General features: G+C 40.4%; 1 protein-coding gene across 1 annotated transcript in view; it reads right to left on the reverse strand.

Annotated features, from left to right (window-relative positions):
- Positions 1-1,360: 1,360 nt before the first annotated feature.
- The window catches only part of ISX (intestine specific homeobox), a 28,887-nt gene continuing 12,448 nt past the window's right edge, over positions 1,361-17,799 (reverse strand). The window contains exons 4-6 of the mRNA XM_015863546.2: positions 9,168-9,319; positions 5,490-5,606; positions 1,361-4,781 (exon numbers count right to left, since the gene is read on the reverse strand). Of these exons, the coding sequence (XP_015719032.1) occupies positions 4,545-4,781; positions 5,490-5,606; positions 9,168-9,319 (506 nt within the window). The 3' untranslated portion in view covers positions 1,361-4,544. The remainder of the gene's footprint in view (positions 4,782-5,489; positions 5,607-9,167; positions 9,320-17,799) is intronic.

Consider the following 17,799-nt stretch of genomic DNA (forward strand, 5'->3'; position numbering starts at 1 on the left):
TTGATCAAATGAATGAAACAGCTCTGGAATCTTTTGAGAATCTCCCAGCTCTGAAGAGATGGAATGAAAGGCTCTTCCCCTTCCTGCCCTTTCCATTCTGACAGGCTTCGGGAGGGCAGGGGTGAGCTTTTATTGCTAGTCCCTTGAAAACAAAATTAGTCTGTGTGGGTATCTTTGGACAGACATTATAAATGATGGATTTCAGCCAAAGTAAGAGCACATCCAATGGCTGGAGAGTGTGCTAAAAACTGGCCCAGGGACAGAGCAGGTTTGCCTGAAGATACAAGCAAAGAGGATGGACCTAAGCAACATTTTTGGAAAGAAACAAAATCTCCTGGCTAAATGAAGGCCCACCTGAATTATTCCATTAACCACTATGTTTTGAATTAGGTTCTTATTTGCATCCAGACTTTCTGGTTGACCTCCCTGAGATGCACATAAGTGCATCTCATTTGGTCCCTGGGTTAAACTGATATAATCTTCTCAAATACAAAAACACATGGAAGAGAAAAAAAGGAGATGCTTAAGTGAGACCTTCAGTCCAGGCTAAGAGGAGATGTAGGGTGATGGAGCACAGTGCAGTTGCTTAGCAAAGTCAAGTCAGATAACAGAATGGGAAAAGGATACAGATCTTGCTCAACAAGCATGAAGAACCAGATGTTTAGCTGCTTTAAATCACAGTTTTTTCTGACCCAAGGTCTAGTGTGTACCTGTTTAGAATTGCAGAGCAGGCTGCACTCTCTCTGCATGTTCCTTTTCTGACTGTGGTAATCACAGGAAAGAAAAAAAAAGAAACTCTCAAAAGTAAACAACTCCTTGCAAACCTCAGCTCTCTTTTTCAGCCACCCCCACACACCCCCACAGAACAACAGCAGCACTGATAACAGAAAAGCTTTCTAGAACCCCTTGGGCTGTCTTACTATGGTGATGGTAAAAGTCTGCCAATTGGGAAAGTCCAGCTATGAGGAAAAAAAAAAAGGAAACGGCACAGCAAAATTAGCTTTTGATCAAAGTAGTGATCATTGCACATGTTCCTCCTTGCTCTGCCCAGTGGTGTCAATTTCAGTCTCATATGTAGCCAGTTTTCCACATTTAATAATCTAAATGGGAGTTGGGCAGCCTCATAATCTATGTGGTATCCAACTTTCTTTCTGTATAGACGTGCCCTCTTCCCCTCCAGCAGTGCAGGCCCACCACTCCCCATTTGCTGATATATGAACAAAGCTGATCCTGATCCTGCCAACTCACTGGTCTCCCCAATCCCTTCCCCTGATGCATATTCATCAACTTCTTTGGACTTTGTTCCAGTCTCCACCTTCTTGATTGGTGCTAATTTACGTTGGTTCTCGGACCTTGGTCATCCATCTAATTGTTTTTGATCCAGTTCAGAATCTTGCCCTCAATACCTATGACCCTGAAGGATTTACATGGAAAGATCAAGGACACAAGATAGCTAGGTGAGCTAAGCCAGGGCAGTCTGAAGGCTCAGAGGTGTCTACAGTGTGCAAACATCATCGACAGGGTTGTTTTCCTTGTGCTGAAGAGGTTTTATTTATCTGATATTGGTGGCCTGGCACATTGAGACAAGTCAGTATGAGAATGGAAATCAGAGCCACGAACAGAGGGGAGGAACTGTGAAGGTTATAAGGGACTTTGTGAGGGACTGCAAAGAGTATCTGTGAAGTAGGTTGCATAGCCTTGTCATTTGAAGTAAAACCTCTAAACATCTACCATAAGTAATGATGCTTCATTTTTGTCACAGGCTGGGACACTCATTTCTGAGCTGTCCTTAGGTTAACATGACCTGATTCACGAGGCTGAACAACAGCCTTCCAGGATGTCCATTGGCAAGGAGTCTGTAACTCTAATCTGTTATAGAATCATAGAACCTTAAAATGGCTTGGGTTGGAAGAGACCTCAAGGATCATCAAGTTCAAACCCCACTGCCATGGGCAGAGTTACCAGGCATTAGATCAAGTGTTAGATCAGGCTGCCCAGGGCCCCATCCAAACTGGCCTTGAACACCTCCAAGGATGGGAGTTGCCCTCAGCTTCTCCGGGCAGCCTGTGGTGTGCCTCATTGCCCTCTCAGTGAAAAACTTCCCCTGATATCTAATCAAAATCTCCTCTCCCTTATGTTAAAACCATTCCTTCTTGTCCTATCACTATCTACTCATGTAAAAAGTTCATTTCCCTCCCTCTTTTAATCTTCCTTTAAATACTGGAAGGCTGCAATGAGGTCTCCCTGCAGCCTTCTCCAGACTGAACAAGCCCAGCTCCTTCAGCCTGTCTTCTTAGGAGAGGTGTCCCAGCCCCCGGTCATCTTTGTGGCCCTTCTCTTTCTTGTGCTGGAGGCCCTAGGCCTGGAAAGAATACTCCAGATAAAGCCTCATGAGGGCAAAGCATACAGGGACAATGTCACATTGCCCCTTACCTTGGAGAAGTTATCCAGATCAGCCAAGGGAACAAAATGTTGTGACTAGATTTGAGTCTGAGCTCTCTGCTGGGCCCATTGGATAGAGATTATAATTATGCTTTTTTTTCAGCTACTGGGCTACTGAGATAGCCAGAGTTCTTCTGGTTGGGACAACCATAGCAGAGATGCTAGATTCTGAAGCAGTATAGTAAGAACTGAACACCTCTGACTCTTTTTCCCTGATAAATCCCCAGACACCTACAAAGTAAAGTGAATCACCTGTGCTTTTACTCTGAAATTAGGATCAAACCATTGCTGCACTTTAGCAGGTATTGCTAGTGTGTGGTCAGCTTCCTCAGACAACTTGTTCCTCTGACAAACCTTTGTCAGGCAGGTTTAAAGTATATGTGTGCCCAGAACAGAAGTTGCAAGAGGTGAATAGCATAACTAATTCCCCTTGATTTTAATCAGTTGGTTGCTTTAACCCCTTTATGGTTCTGAACTTTAATGCTGTGTCTGACTTGACTGTCCTTTAGATGACAGATAAGATGCCAGGGACGAAGAGGATGTAAAGACTCAAGCAAATGCAGGAAAAAGGGAATGAAGCACCTGTGGGAGACAGGACAGTGTTTTCTGATGAATAGTTGTGGCCTGGAGAAATTAAGTCCATACAAGGCAGGGTTTTGCTCATTCATGTTTTACCCTGCAACAATCAACTACTTAGTTGTTTTCAGGTCTCTCAAATGTAAAATACAGGGGCAACTGGTACCAGCCAGATGGCAGAAATGCTATTAATTCACTGTGAACCCTATGTAACTATCAGTGACTGGGAAAAGGCTGAAGACCTGGCAGCTGGATTATACCCAGAGAGATTTCTTAAATGTACAACCTATACAGAGGCATTAACCTATCTGCACTCCCACATACACACAGCAGACTCTTCAGCAAGCATTTGGGTGGTGATTTGCTTTGTATTTGGACTGTGTCACAACTGGCCACCCTTACAAGTGGTATGTCTGGGAGGGAGACCACATTTTACTGCCTTTGCTCAGCAGTTTCCCCTATTGGTGAGCAGTGTGTGTTGTGGCTGCAAAGCAAAAAACAATGCAATCCTTTAAACAATGCCTTCCAACAGTGTTTCCCATGAGTCAGTGGAGACATCTGCAGAAGGAGCACTGGACCTTTGACAAGCAGGGAAAAAGCCATATGTTGGAAGGAGATTAATATTATGCAAATAATAGGGCATACAGACATTTTGTAAATGGGTAGGCCGATCTCATTATTGATCTACAATTAAGCCAAACTGTGGGGTCATAACATCCTATTATGTCTAGTAGATTAAACTCAGTTAGGCCGTCTCTTTTTGTTATTGTTTCAGATGGAGTTTCAGAGCTTTCTTAATTCAGGTCAAAAATTGAGAGGCTTCTTCATAAGCATTTTAATTAACCAACTGAAGAATTCTCTTGCCCCCGGAGACTCACAGTACCAAATCCAGAGCTCAGCCCTTTTGCCCCTCTCAGACTGTTGTATTTAAACTCAAATAGTGTTTTTGTCCCTTTATTCAAGTCAAAAACACATCCATCAAACCAAACCCACTCCCTTCCCTCACCAAATGCTCTGGAAAACAGAAGTATCTTGAAAGTCTGATATTTTGACCTAAACATGTTCTTTGCCCCTCCCCAAGTAAAGAACAGCATATCCAAAGAAAGCAACCTATATATATGGAGGAGGAAAATCCTGTTTGGCCTCACTTTGGGGCTACATGCTCCTCACAGCAGGAAAATTTCCTTCCCCAAGGCATTGGTGCAATAGAGTCATGTGGTCATATCTCAGTGCTGAGTAAAAACCAAGTTCTTTTGCAGGACCACTCAGTTTGGTGCACTGTCCCTCCAGGGAGAAGTTCTTGGCTTGGTTTCTGCAGAACATGCTGCTCCTCTGGTTAACACTGATCTCCTTCCCAGTCCATGGTGGCTCTTGCCAATGTTCATTAGACTGCAGCTTCTTGTGTTGGTACTGACTTCATGCCATTTGTCATCCCAGCATACTTGCTTAAGGAGAACACCTGCCCCTTGCAAACTGTCACGGGTGATAAAACTGTGCTCCCCAAGTCCCCTGCTCCTCCATATCCTCTATGTAGAGCTGGCACAGATACTGCTCTGTTCCATCTTGTGGGAGCGTGGTGCACTGTAGGCAGGGAGGACGTTGAAGAACAAGCATGGTTTTGGGAAAGGCAGCAGCTCCAAGTGGTGGGGGATGTAGGAGAATGTGCTGGGCAGCCAAGCAGTTGTCAGCTGCCCTTGCAGTGGTGAGTAGTATCCTGTGGAAGGGATGGTGGCTGCAAACTTCCTCGGCATCAAGCTAGGAGCCTTTTAAGAGTAAAAATGAAGTCTTAGATAAATCAGTACTGACTTTGACTTTTATTTAGATACAAATTGCAGTCAACCTTAGTTGTTTCCCTGGTGCTCAGTAATTAAGGGAAAAAAAAGTAGAAGAATAGGCTCCCTGAAACCCAGTGAAGTGCTCTGACTCAGGAATAAAGGCAAAATATTCTTTGTTATAGCTATGGAAATACTACTGACAGAGAAGGACTCTGTGCGCCAGCCTAGTCTAACTGTCCTGGGCCTACAAAGGGCAACAGTTGTGGGCAAAAGCAACAGATCAGCCTAACAAGGCTGGACACTGTGAATGAATACTGGCTAAAGAAACACAGCTTTGTGATTAGAAATGTTCTGTTCCTTCCAGTTTGGGACATTGCCTGCTGTGGTAAAGATGTTTTGACCCAAAGCATGATTTACAGGGAACGTAAATCCATGTAAAAATTTTAGTAGTAAAATAGGGTAGGACTACCCCACAAGAGAGACCTCACAGCGTATTTATGGAACAGGTTTAGTGATAATACTTACTGCTAAAAAAAAAATACGTTCATTGACAACACTTGTTGGGACTTATTTGGATCATATCACCATTTTTTGTCCTTCTGACTCTCTCTCTTGGATAGTCCCATGTGACAAGTTGATCTGGTGAAGGATAGCTGTCTCCCCTCACTGGCTTTATAGATAGCTACCAGTACTCACTGTGATATCTGACTTGGGAGCAGGAATGAAATCAACTTCTGTCAGATGCTGAAGGCCTCCAAAGTTGCCAAATTTTTCGTGTTTCCTCCACTTGGCTCTCTGGTTCTGGAACCAGATCTGAATACAGGCAAGAAAGGATGCAGAAATAACTGTTACAGAAGGAATTGCTCACATCCGACTAATTTTTCTGTTCATTAAGTGAGGTTCAGAGAACATTGACCTCTAGCTCAGCATAAACAGAGGCTGAACCTAAAGGAAAACATTGTGTTTGACACAGAACCTCCTGCACTTTGCATAGCAAGTAGAATCTCTGCATAACTGGAACAACCACTTTTCTCTCACAGAATTGCATCTTCTAAAAATAAATATTATATTGTATAAATATATAAAGTAAAAAAGACCATATCACCTTTTGAGCTATGACGACAGGGTTTTTCCTGTATTTGTCTTGTAACATTTTGAAATTCATGTAAGGATACTAAGCAAAAGATTCAAGAAGATGCCACCTTTTGAATCACTCAGTGCTCTCATTGTTATCTGCCATATCTTTTGCCCATGGCAACCAGTTTTCTCAAGGCAGTTTCTTTCATCTATCAGTTTATTTGACCTGTCTGGCTTCTGGCTGAGGCACAAAAGTATTAGCTGTGTAGCCAAAATAGTAGATTTTGTTGCAATGTTGTGAAAGTTGGATTCCCTTTCCATTGTAGACCAGCTGGCTTAGGAACTTGCTGTTTGAATGTAAGCATTTCTTACTTGGCAAGTGGCTCAAGTGAACACAAGGTGTTAGGGATCAAAAACAGATGCTGCTGATTGAAAATATATATGCATTTTAAATCTGATAATGAACAGCTCAATTATTTCAGCATCTCTTGCCCAGGAAGTAATGGGAATGCCAGGAGACCTATGCTATATTGCTGATAGTTAGCATTATCTGAGGTTACTGAAAGGACAGACTTGTTTATCTGGGTTTGCATGTGTTTGAGAACTGCTTAGTCTGTATGAACTGCTCTATTCCCTTTCGAGCAGGCAGAAGTTATATGGTGAAACAGTACCTTGAAATGATTCCTCTTTATCACCAATAAGCGATTGAGGGTACAGCAGTGTACCAAAGCCAAAAAATCAACCTTTTAAGTGTTCTTTCCAGAGTCTGCACATTGGATAAAACACTCACTTGAGGGATTTCTTGTTATTACTTAATATCTGCACAGCTGTGTTTAGAACCCAAATCAAAACCATTTTGCCCAACTGGCTCTCTAATACCCCCACCCTTGGAATGATTTCTCAATGTGCACCTTGACTTTCCCTTACTGGGATTTAAACCTATTCCTGCAAGTTTTATCCACCACAGACATCAGCCTACTGATACTACTCTTTCTCTGCTTACTATTAACCTGCAGTTTTCCAGTGCTTTTGAACTGGCACAAAGTACAGCATTCTTGCATGTGCTTGTGAAAATCACACTGGTGCTAAAGCCAGGATCAGCTGTCTTCTTACTCTTGCCTGAGACTTCACAAAGCACTCATTTGCCCTCTCAGCAGTAGCATTTGCTAGGAGCAGGATGAAGGAGGGTGACCAAAAGGATATTTGAGAAAATAAAGGCTAAAACAGAGTGCAGTGGAAGGTTGGTGTGCCCCATGTTGCAGGAACAGCTTCTGTCTGTTACTCTGTGCTCGTCCACATATTATTCTCCTGCAGACCTATGACTAATGAGACAGAACACGATGTACTAGAGAATCAACTTCTTCCTTATTTACCAGTCCCCTATCTTCTTACTATTTCATAACTCTATTATTAAAGATTTTACTGATTACGCATTACAAATTGACCTTTGTATAAGTAAATGGTTTCTATGAGAGACCTCCTTTGAAATGTCCTCATTTGTGATTGGACACCTGCTGCACATTCAGCTTCTTGTGTACTAGCACATGGCATCTTGATCTTAATCCAAGAGCAGCGTAAGACCAAGGCAAGGTCCTTGCAGTCACATGCCCTCAATGTTGTTAACTCTATCAATCAAATATGAAATCTAATTAAAAAAAAAAAAAAAAAAAAAAGAGTTTGACAACATTTGTTTTCCATAAGCCAACGATGAAAAGCATTAACTATATTACTCTTCTTTTAATTCATCATTAACAGAGGCTCATATCAGCTTTATCACTGTTTTGCCAAAATCAATGTTTGTCTCACAGGTCAGTCATTATCTGTTCATTCTGTCTACACTTCTAAGCACTGACACAATACTAGCTCTCTTCCAGGTCCTGAAATATCTCCTGGGCTCCAGGACTGATTGAATATCAAACTGATGACCCAAGATGCTTCTCAAGCAGCAAGTCACTAGAAGCAAGACACACAGATTCTATATTTCAAAATGTCTTTTGCACTCCTTTTTTGTTTATATATAACAAATACTATCAAAATTAAAATAATCTTGTACTTAAGTTACCACTAGTTCTTAGTCCGGTAACCTTTATCAGTCAAGAAAGATGGAGAACTTCCATGTCAGATTTCCTGTCTGCACAGGGAATTTGCTATCTGGAATTCAGGTGTGCTTTTTCTTCTTTCTTCTACATCTCAGGTTGATGTTTCCCACAATAACTGAGTTTATTTCCTTCTTTCTTTTTCTCCACAGATTATAAATGACTTTTTTTTTTTGGGTTTTTTGTGTTGTTGGTTTTTGTTTTTGTTTCTTTTCTGTTTTTTTTTTTTTTTTTTTTTTTAACATGGAAGATGGTTTTGTTCTTTCATGTGGTTTGATTTTCAGGAACACTGACCAGTAGCCCATCTCATGCTTCATGCCATTGCAGATGTGTTATGGGTGCACAGATATTGCTAGTAGGAACATTGCAGCTGTGCTGTTCCGATGTTCCCTGTCTCCTTACTATGAAGCAGTATCATCACAGTTAGTCCATAGTCCCAGGCATGTCATAGTCATTAAAATGCTCTATGGTGAACTTTGATTGTTAGAGTGGGATACATACACAGAAATACACTAATGACTCCAGAATTATGACAAGTACAGAAACTCTAAAAATCATCACAACTGTTCTAAATAGAATACCAAATTCCCAAATCCAGTGATATATATATTTCAATGCAGCATATTTCACATACATCAGCCATATGGGGTCAGTGTTAAGCTCTGTCATAAAGATGATATTACAGCTGGGGGAAGCTAGATTAGTTTCCCTGAACTGAAATTACAGTCAGGGCATTTATAGTCTGTGGTCTCAAATTACAAGACATTAAAAAACATTTTCATTTGGGTAGTTATTTTCAATTTTTTGAAAAACTGTAGAAGTGAGACAATGTGAATTGCAATGAATTATGTTGCCTATAAAAGGTTGATAAATCGATACATATTTTTTTCATAAATGGCTGTTCTGTTGCTACAGAGTCCAATAGGTTGCTTATAACCATCTGTAACTTCTACTTGCAATGCATTTAATATACTTAAACCACCTGTTAACCCTTTGATTAATCCCATTTGGTTAATCTCAGCTGTGTGACAAATGCTTTTTACCCTATTTGTAAAAGGAGAATAATGACACTGGCCTCTCATGTAAAGCAACACAGAGATCACATATTTCATTAGTGTTGTCACTCAGGCATGAAATATTTAGAATATATCCTGAGTAAAGAATTGATGCAGTGAGCTTAGCCTTTGGAGACATAATGTACCTGAACTCTGGCTTCTGGTAGGTTAATCTTTGCTGCCAACTGATTGCGAATATGGACATCTGGGTAGTGAGTCACTTGGAAAATCTTCTCAAGTTCCTGAAGCTGCTCAGCTGTGAATGTTGTCCGGATTCTCCGTTTCCCTTTCCTCTCAGCTGTGCAAAGAAGGAAATATATATTGAATTTCAATGGAAATAGCCAGAGAACAACAAGAAGATTCAGAGATACAGAAATTTCTACAAATTGCTGTGCAGTTGGGATGGCATCTCCAACACCTTCTAGAGATGTACATACTTCAGATGCTTGTCTCCTGACCCAACAATGAATGTGGACTTTAGCATTCAAAAAGAAAATCAACAGTGTCCACACGCAGTGCTAATTCTGATTCACTGCCTGTCAACAACTGCAGACATATACATATTTTAAAATCAAAATGCATTTTAACCATGTTATCTCTGCAATGATTTTGTCATCAGAGTCCTTTAGTGTTGGATGAACCTTTGATCTTTGTTGCTCATCTGTCACATGTATTCAACATTCATTGCTAATTTATAATCCTTTATTAACTATTTGTGAGCAAATTCTTAATGTAAAGACAAAGAATAAGTAGATACTCCATTTTGTTTTGGTGCTGTTCTTGTGCCTGTGACAAATCACCATTTTTCTTTCAGTTTATAAATCTTCCATGCCTGTCTTTTGCTGTCATTCTGGTGTTACTACAATTTCCCCAAGCTCTGAGGTGTAGTACCCTCAGAAGAGTGGTTTGAATATTCAAGGTCATCTGTGGCTATTTGTTAAATAAAATAGAAGTCTGTATTTTCCTTGGACTTAAAATGAATTTCTCCCCACTCGGGAAGCCATGAATCTTGTTGGGCAGTGAGGGGATAATGAATGAATGTGGAAACCTTTGTCCATAGATAAACAGTGTCAGCCCTGGCCTGCTTCCTCTCCCTAGACCAAGGCCCTTGTTCTCAGACTATTTCTTCAGGATACTTATCTAAGTTTTTGCAAGGTTACTGAGATCTATTACAAAGTCTGCAGCTGTTCCTCGCTTCCTTACGCTCCTTGGCTCTGTTTGCGTGGACATGTTCATTGTTGCCTTAAAAGTTGCCACTGAATTATTGTGGATAGGGACTGACTCTTTGTGAGATTCAGCCAAGCCGTTTTTAGACTACTGTAACCTCTGAAACAGAAAAGAACTGCTGAACCTCATGACAGTTACCTTACAGTCAACATCTCCATCTTCCCTTCACCCCAGAGCACTAGTAACTTCTTTCCCACGTCACCCTGCCACTGGATATCTCCATCAGTTTCTTTCTAGGTCAAATCTGCTGAGAAATTACATATTTAACTGAGTTTTTAGAGTGCTCCAGTGTGACCTCACAAACAGGCTTTACACTGAGCACTCCTACAGTATTTTTAAAATGCCCTCCCACGTAAGAGTATTTTATTTAGATCATGAACTATGTGATCCACCTGATGTAAGCTAGAATAAAGTCTGGATTGGTTTTAAATGATGCTGAAGGACTGATGTCTTGCATGCAGGGTGAGAGCAGAAACTAAGCTGTAAGGCAACTGATCTGCAGAACATGGAGTTCAGCCTCATCCCATGTCTGGAATCCTTTCTGATGCACAAATGGAGAATGTTCCATCTGACACTGAATGAGCAGTGCAAAAAGCTATGCCCCAAGCATTGTGAGTCACAGTTATTTCTTCTTCTGACCTGACTGCAGCTTGGTAGAAGGATAAAAATTAAAATCTCAGTAGTGTCCGTGATGAACTTGCTACTCAACAACCTGAAGTAATTGGCATTGACACAATGTTGCTGAAGAAAACCCCCTTTTTGAATAACTGCTTTTGGCTATCTATGGTCTGATGACAACTACCAATGCATACGATGTAACCAGATGCATGCATTTCTTACTGGGAACAGTTACCCAGGGACAGTTAGCTTATTCCCTCAACAAAAAATACATTTTTTTCCTTTTTAGCATTAGCGTAAACTATTCCTAGCTGGGGCTGAATCAGTGAAAAAGGTATCTAAACACCTCAGACAATATAAATCAGGCTCTACCCCAACCAGAATATGACATTTTCCATTCTGTCGTGGAAATTTTATTGTGATTCTGTTGACACAGAGTATAAGGAAAATAATTCTGCCCATCGATTTGGTAGGAAGATGCCTGAGATGCAATATTTGGGAACCTGTAAGTAAGTACAATCCATTCTGAATACTTGCTCTTTTTAAAATACTTCAGATACATTGATAAGGAGATCATTCATGCAAGAATAACTGAGGAGAGTCATTTATCATAAACACTGTCAATATTCCCATATCTCAGGAACAACCTAATAATGCTTATGTCCAACTGAGTTAAATCCGCATCATTAGACTTTTCACTGGCCTATCAAAGTACTACTCATTAAAAAGCAGACCTGGCTTCAGCCCCAAGTGAAAAATGTCATTTAAATTGAATCTTGCTGATGCTACCAGGGAAGAGATTTGAAATGAGAAGTATTTTTTGTATATATGCTGAAGATAACAATGGGCATCCTCTTCCAGAAGCTCTAATTACAAAGTTGCATTGACTTGAACCTTCCTAAAAGATGACTGTAAGAAAAGAAGGATTTGTTGCACTATGAATTGAGAAGGGCAATATAAACTATCAGCACTGAGAATATGAATTTCAAGACATGTCCTTGAGGATAAGATATTACTAAATTAGTCCACAGCGTCTCTTGTGTGAAAGATTTTCACCTCACACCTTTCTGTGAGGATTGTCTTCCATATCTTCCTTGGAAATACTTCAGACAGGTAAGATTGAGTACCAAGGTGATATTTTGTCAAATACATTATGTTCTGTCATACAGTAATGAATCTCTCTGCTACATTTTTATCTTTACAATATAGAGTATTTATATTTCTATAGCACAGGGCAATTCACATACTGGGTCCAGAGAACAATTTTTTTGTCCTGACTCTGTAATGGTCTCAGAAATTTGGGGCCTTCCTGCAATGTCCTGCATGTCTCACTGGAAACTGATCTGAGCTCCTGCCTTTTGCTGTAGTGGGAGATTGTTCTCCAAACCTGGGAGAAACTGCAGTCTACCTCCAACATTTACATGGGGGGAGCAAGTGATCCAAGCTGAAAAGTAACTACCTCCTTTTTCATATGGTCCCAACTGCACATAAACTTCTGGAATACTAGCAGAGTTCATGTCCTGCCAGGCTTCGTATTCCATGTCAGTCTGTGTAACTTCTAGCAAACATAAAGCCTTCAGGAGAAACAAACACAACTACCTCCCAGAAGATTTCAGAATTAGCAATGAAAAAGACCCATGTGTTTTTAGCTTAGGGTTTTTTTGTTTGTTTATTTTTAAATTCCTATTTCAGTGCACTACAATATAATTTGATAACTATGCAGAGAAGCTTTCTATGTTTTAAAATCTAACATGTTATTTCAGATGAAAAAAGTGGGGGTTTTTTTTGTTTGCTTTTTGTGGTGTTGTTTTTTGTTTTTTGTTTTGTTTTGTTTTTTAGTTTATTTTTTAATTTTTAGTATTCTATCAGGATACATGAATAATTATTTAATCCAGTATAAGACCTATCTCATATGTTGACCAGACTCTATAGAGTAAGAATGGCTGAAGTGGCCCACAATGAGAATTAAATGATTGTCAAAGGCCATCTGGATCTGATCCCACCAGAGTGGACACCATATAAACAGCAATCAGTAGTTCTTATCAGTAAGCACCATACAGGTGAAATAAAAACTGAAGGCAAAACCTTTAGTTCCCATACTAGAGAATATTACTTGAGCTAGAAAAGAATGTTTTACATTATCAGACCTTGCTAGCTGCAGGACTTCTCCATTGACAGAATGTTTGTACACATTGTAGACAAAGATGATGATGTAAATATGTCCTGGCTATCTGCTTAAGAATGTCTAGCAGGACAGCTGGTGCAGAGTTTATTTGATTAATCAACCTAGACTGATGCAAGAAATCATCTGTATCAAGCAGTACAATACTATCTCTACAGGGATGGGATATAGAAGACTCGGTAGTGAAGAACATGAGTCTGGAAGGAGCTGCAAAGTCTGCCCTACAGAGAATATATGAGAATGAGAAGACAAAGGATGTGCATAGGAGATGTATATGTGAGAATAAACTTAGTGAGAATTGAACATCTTATAGTACCTGTAAGCCTGATAGAATGCCTTGAACCATTCAGTGTTTCAAATTTTGCTATAGAGGGGACAGGGAATGGATCTGCCAGATTGTACTTCCCACTGACAGCTAATAGACATTCAGAACTGGACAGCGCAGTTTAAAAGAGAATGGGTTCATGAGTTTTGAGTGTCTCCTCTCAGCATTTTTGATATGAAAACAGCTCAGATATCTCAATGACAGGAAAAAGAAACACCCTGTCTCTCATCTTTTTCCACATTTTTCCTTCTTGAAAGGGCATGTTGAACTGTTTCACAGACATGACTTTTATGGAAGGGAAAGATCTACATAGTGCTGATAAGAGCCACTTCTGGAACCTGGTTTTTCAAAGTTTGCTCTCATCAGATTAAACAAAATAAAATAACAGGAGGTCAGGCATTAGGACAGTAGAGACTGAAGGACAGGCTTTGATTTCAAGTGGAAATGAAATTAAATTGCTAACAACAGAGACTCCTGTGAAGTAATCAAGGCTTTTGCCAGTAGAAACTGCATATTTTTCTATAAGTAATCAGTCATTCTACTTTTGATTAAAAAAAAAAAATCCATAAAAAATATATAAAAAAATCTGGGCTTGTATGTTAACATTTTCCCTTGCAAGATGAAACTTTCTGTGACTGTAGCTTTGATACTTCTCTTTGCCTTGGGACCTTTGCTTAGAGATCCCATAGCAAACAACGGCATTCAGAATTACTATCTAATAAAGAATGTGGGTGGAAGATGTAAGACTAGAAAGTGTTGAAAGTCTAACATTGGCTTTGCAAACGTAGCTTTAGAGTCTCTGGGGAAATAAGACTTTGTCTGAGTTTCCTGAGCTATTTTCTATGTAAAAGCTGGGATATTCAAGTGTGCTTTTATGCTCTGTGAAAGTCATTTACAGGTTAGCTGACTGCTGAAACCAAGCCTGGAAATACCAGGCAGCTAGATATGTCAGCATTTGCAGATGCTTAAAAATACAGCTGTCTATACATTGCCTTACTGTTGACATTGGAAGGGCCAGATGCTCCACGCTGATAAAGCAGTACAGCTTCTTTAAATTCAGTAACAGGCGCATTTGTCCTCTGCAGATCTGGCTTTATTACTAGGTCAGACTTGGAGCAAGTTGAAACAGTAGAGCTTTGTTGAAATACCAATTTTTCTTAAAGGCATGCTGCTAAAGGATAAGGTTTGGTAGAATTGGTAGAAACTGCAGCAAGGAAAATTTTGATTAGGTAATAGGAAAAAATATTTTCATCGTGATGTAGTGTGATCTGGGGATACAGTCCTGCAGAGGGTCTGAAGTCTCTATCCATGGAGATATTCCAAGCCTGAATAGACAAAGGAATGAGCAATCTGACCTAAGCTGGTCCTGCTTAAAGTTGGAGTTGGACAACTTGGTTTCCAGCAGTCGTTGTGAAATTTGGTCATCAAATACCCACCTCTATCACTCCTTTCCTAAAAAGCAAGGCAATTTAAGGCTTTATACTACTCATAGCTGAAGGAGTTTAATTTTCAATTGCTTGTTTACATTATTTTAGCTTAGCTTAGCGTATAATGGCTCATTTTCACCACCCACTGTAACACAGCTGCAAGGTATTAAAGGTATGAGCAAATAAATACTGAAGATTAGTGCTTGTACCCAAGTTTGCTGAGTAAAAGCTGTGCATCTGCACTAACACTATACTTTGGCAAATCCATTCTGGGCTCTGGTTTGTAGCAGACAAATGGGCTACAGCCTCACCTGCATACCTGAAACAGCTAAACCAGTGTTATCTCTGCAGTACTGCAGTTGCAACTCCCATTTACGCTTAGCCTGTTAGCAGGCTAAGACTGTATCAAGCCTACTTGATCTCATTACTAGGAGCATTTGTTAGAGAGATAAAGAACAAAAATCCCAGTGAAGGGCTACTAGTCAGTGCCGACGCATGTGTTTTGAAGTATGTAATCTAGGCAGGTGAAAACTGGTGGGATCAGTTTATCTTGCTGCAATCCTCTGTCATTTCCAGACAGACCCTCCATCACAGTATGTGATAACCAGCTTCAAAGATTTTGCTGCTGCTTTGACAAGAAGAGAGAAAGCGGTTACATAAGCAAGCAGTGACTTCAGCTTCATATCCTTGGAAATATGTTTTTCTCAGTGTAACAAAAATGCCTACATCCCTTGTTTTTCAGAAGGAAACTCAGGAGCCTTGACAAAGCTTCATTATATCTTGTTGAATTCTGTTTTTTCCTTTCAGCCTCTTTGGAAGAAAAACACTCTCTCTTCTTTTTAATTCAATCAATTACAGATATTTGAGCCACCCAGCTGGTTCCTTCCAGTGACTTTTCTGGACACCGTTCCCCCATGGTGACATTCAGCTCATGGTGGTCAAGCCAATAGCAAAGCAATTGCCACTCTAAAAAAGAGTTACTACAGCGTGCTGATGGCATCAGGTCAAAACATGCTTGTCTGGGTACTGCCCAGGCAGTCCCTCTCCTAGCTGAAGAGGTGTTTCAAGGCTTTCAAAAGTGCTTGTGCTGTATTTATTTAGGCGGGAATGTGGTACTGTAGCTAATCTTTACTAAAGTGGTTTTATTGCCAATTTCAAGATGGACTGGCACAGCCAGTGAGATTGATCCTAGTTGTATGTATACACTGTGCTCTGAATAGAGACTCCTGCCAGTGAAATGTAGCATTTAGCATCCAGCTGCTGGCCACTGAGGCGTGGCAGAAGTCAGTGTATAGCAGCAGGACTGGAACATTTAAAGGCTTGACTTCCCCCTGTTTGGTCTGCAATTCCCTGACAAAGAGCTGTGCTCACTCTACGGCACAGCGCAGTGCCTAATCACTTGACAGCAAGGCTGAAATGCAGAGAGGTGCAGGCTGTGGGCAGTGCAAACAGTTATGCTAAGAACACTAGGCCAGCAGTGGCTGCAGGAATTTCTCAGTCTGATTTTCAGAGGAGCTGGCAGGGAGATAGAACAACATAATCATTAGCGTTGGAAAAGACCTCTAAGATCATCTAGTCCAACTATCCACTTACCACCAATCTTGCCCTTAAATGACACACATCAAACCATGCACACGGACAGTTTGTTGTTGGGGATGCTACTCACCATCAGCCTGACTCCCTTCCAACTTTATCCCATCCCATCCACCAGCAAAGAGATGACGGTTAAGTATGGCACAGTAATTTAGCAATGGTACTCAGTGTTGCATACAGGTTCACCACTGCACTCCCCCCCACACTCTCTGGTCATCAGCCTTTGTCAGAACCCAGCTGTCTGCCCATGTACCCATGGAGAAAAACAAGCTTATGGCAGGTTGCACTGACAGCCTGTTTTCTTCTTTATTCCTGCTATTTGTGATTACTTGTATCTGGGCAAACCTCAAGACATCAATCAGGTACACTTGTTTACATCCCCGCCTCAGCGTCTGCACTCCCTCCAAGAAAGCCTATTTCCATCATTATTTTAGTACACAGCTTTTGCTGTTTCTAATTTCAGCATCAAGCATTTGCTCATACAGTAGGTAAAAGGCTTGCCATCAATATTAAAGAACAGTAATTAAAAGCACCAGATCCTAGGGGTGTAAAGAAAAGCTTTCAGACAATTGGGGAGAAGCCAATAAGTACTTCTAAGACCTTTGAAGTAAATTTATCAAGATGTGCCATCAACTTTACAAGTGGTCATGTTACACAGATTGGACTTGCAGGAGCAAATTAACCTCTACCTCCTGTGTAATGTGCCCTTTGGATCTGAAATTCCCAGAAAAGAAGGAGCTGCTTTTCTTTTTCATTTCAAATTGCTTCATTTCATTATTCAGGACAATGGGATGCTTCTGCTCTTTTTCTCAGTCCCATTGGCATATTCTGGGCAGCAGATATTTATCTGGAATTGTGATTCTACAGTGCTTCAGTGTCTTTCAGGAGTTTTATAAATGTGTTAAGTCAGCATATTGGGGAAAGGACTGTTCTTTGAGTGATAAACCATGCCATTTCACAGAAATACATGGATTTGACCATATCATTTGAAATGAACAGAACAAATGAATTTGTGGCTTCAGAGAAAGCATAAACACCAAACTAAAGATGCCTGACACTGGCATCAATGCAGAAGGGACATGGTTTATGCCAGAATTTTTCCAGGACTGGGATAATCTCCATATTTTCCATTGTCTTTACGATAATTGCCTCCAGAACTTGTCAATATGCTTTGGGATCAAATATATTATGATTAAAATTAATCTGTAAGAGTAATAAAAAGATCTTTGAGTTCCCAATCAGCAATGAGCAGAGGGTTTCTGCTATAGAAATACATGAATGACTTCTACTCACTGTGGCAGAATCCTCTACAGTGAAAGACGGTGACGTGAGCTGCATGAAATCACACTGTCTAGTTGTTCCATGTCCTGAATTCCTCAGTTCCTGCTGAAATTAGGAGCTAGCCC

This window comes from Coturnix japonica, chromosome 1 (genome assembly GCF_001577835.2).
Source record: "Coturnix japonica isolate 7356 chromosome 1, Coturnix japonica 2.1, whole genome shotgun sequence".
NCBI lineage: Eukaryota > Metazoa > Chordata > Aves > Galliformes > Phasianidae > Coturnix > Coturnix japonica.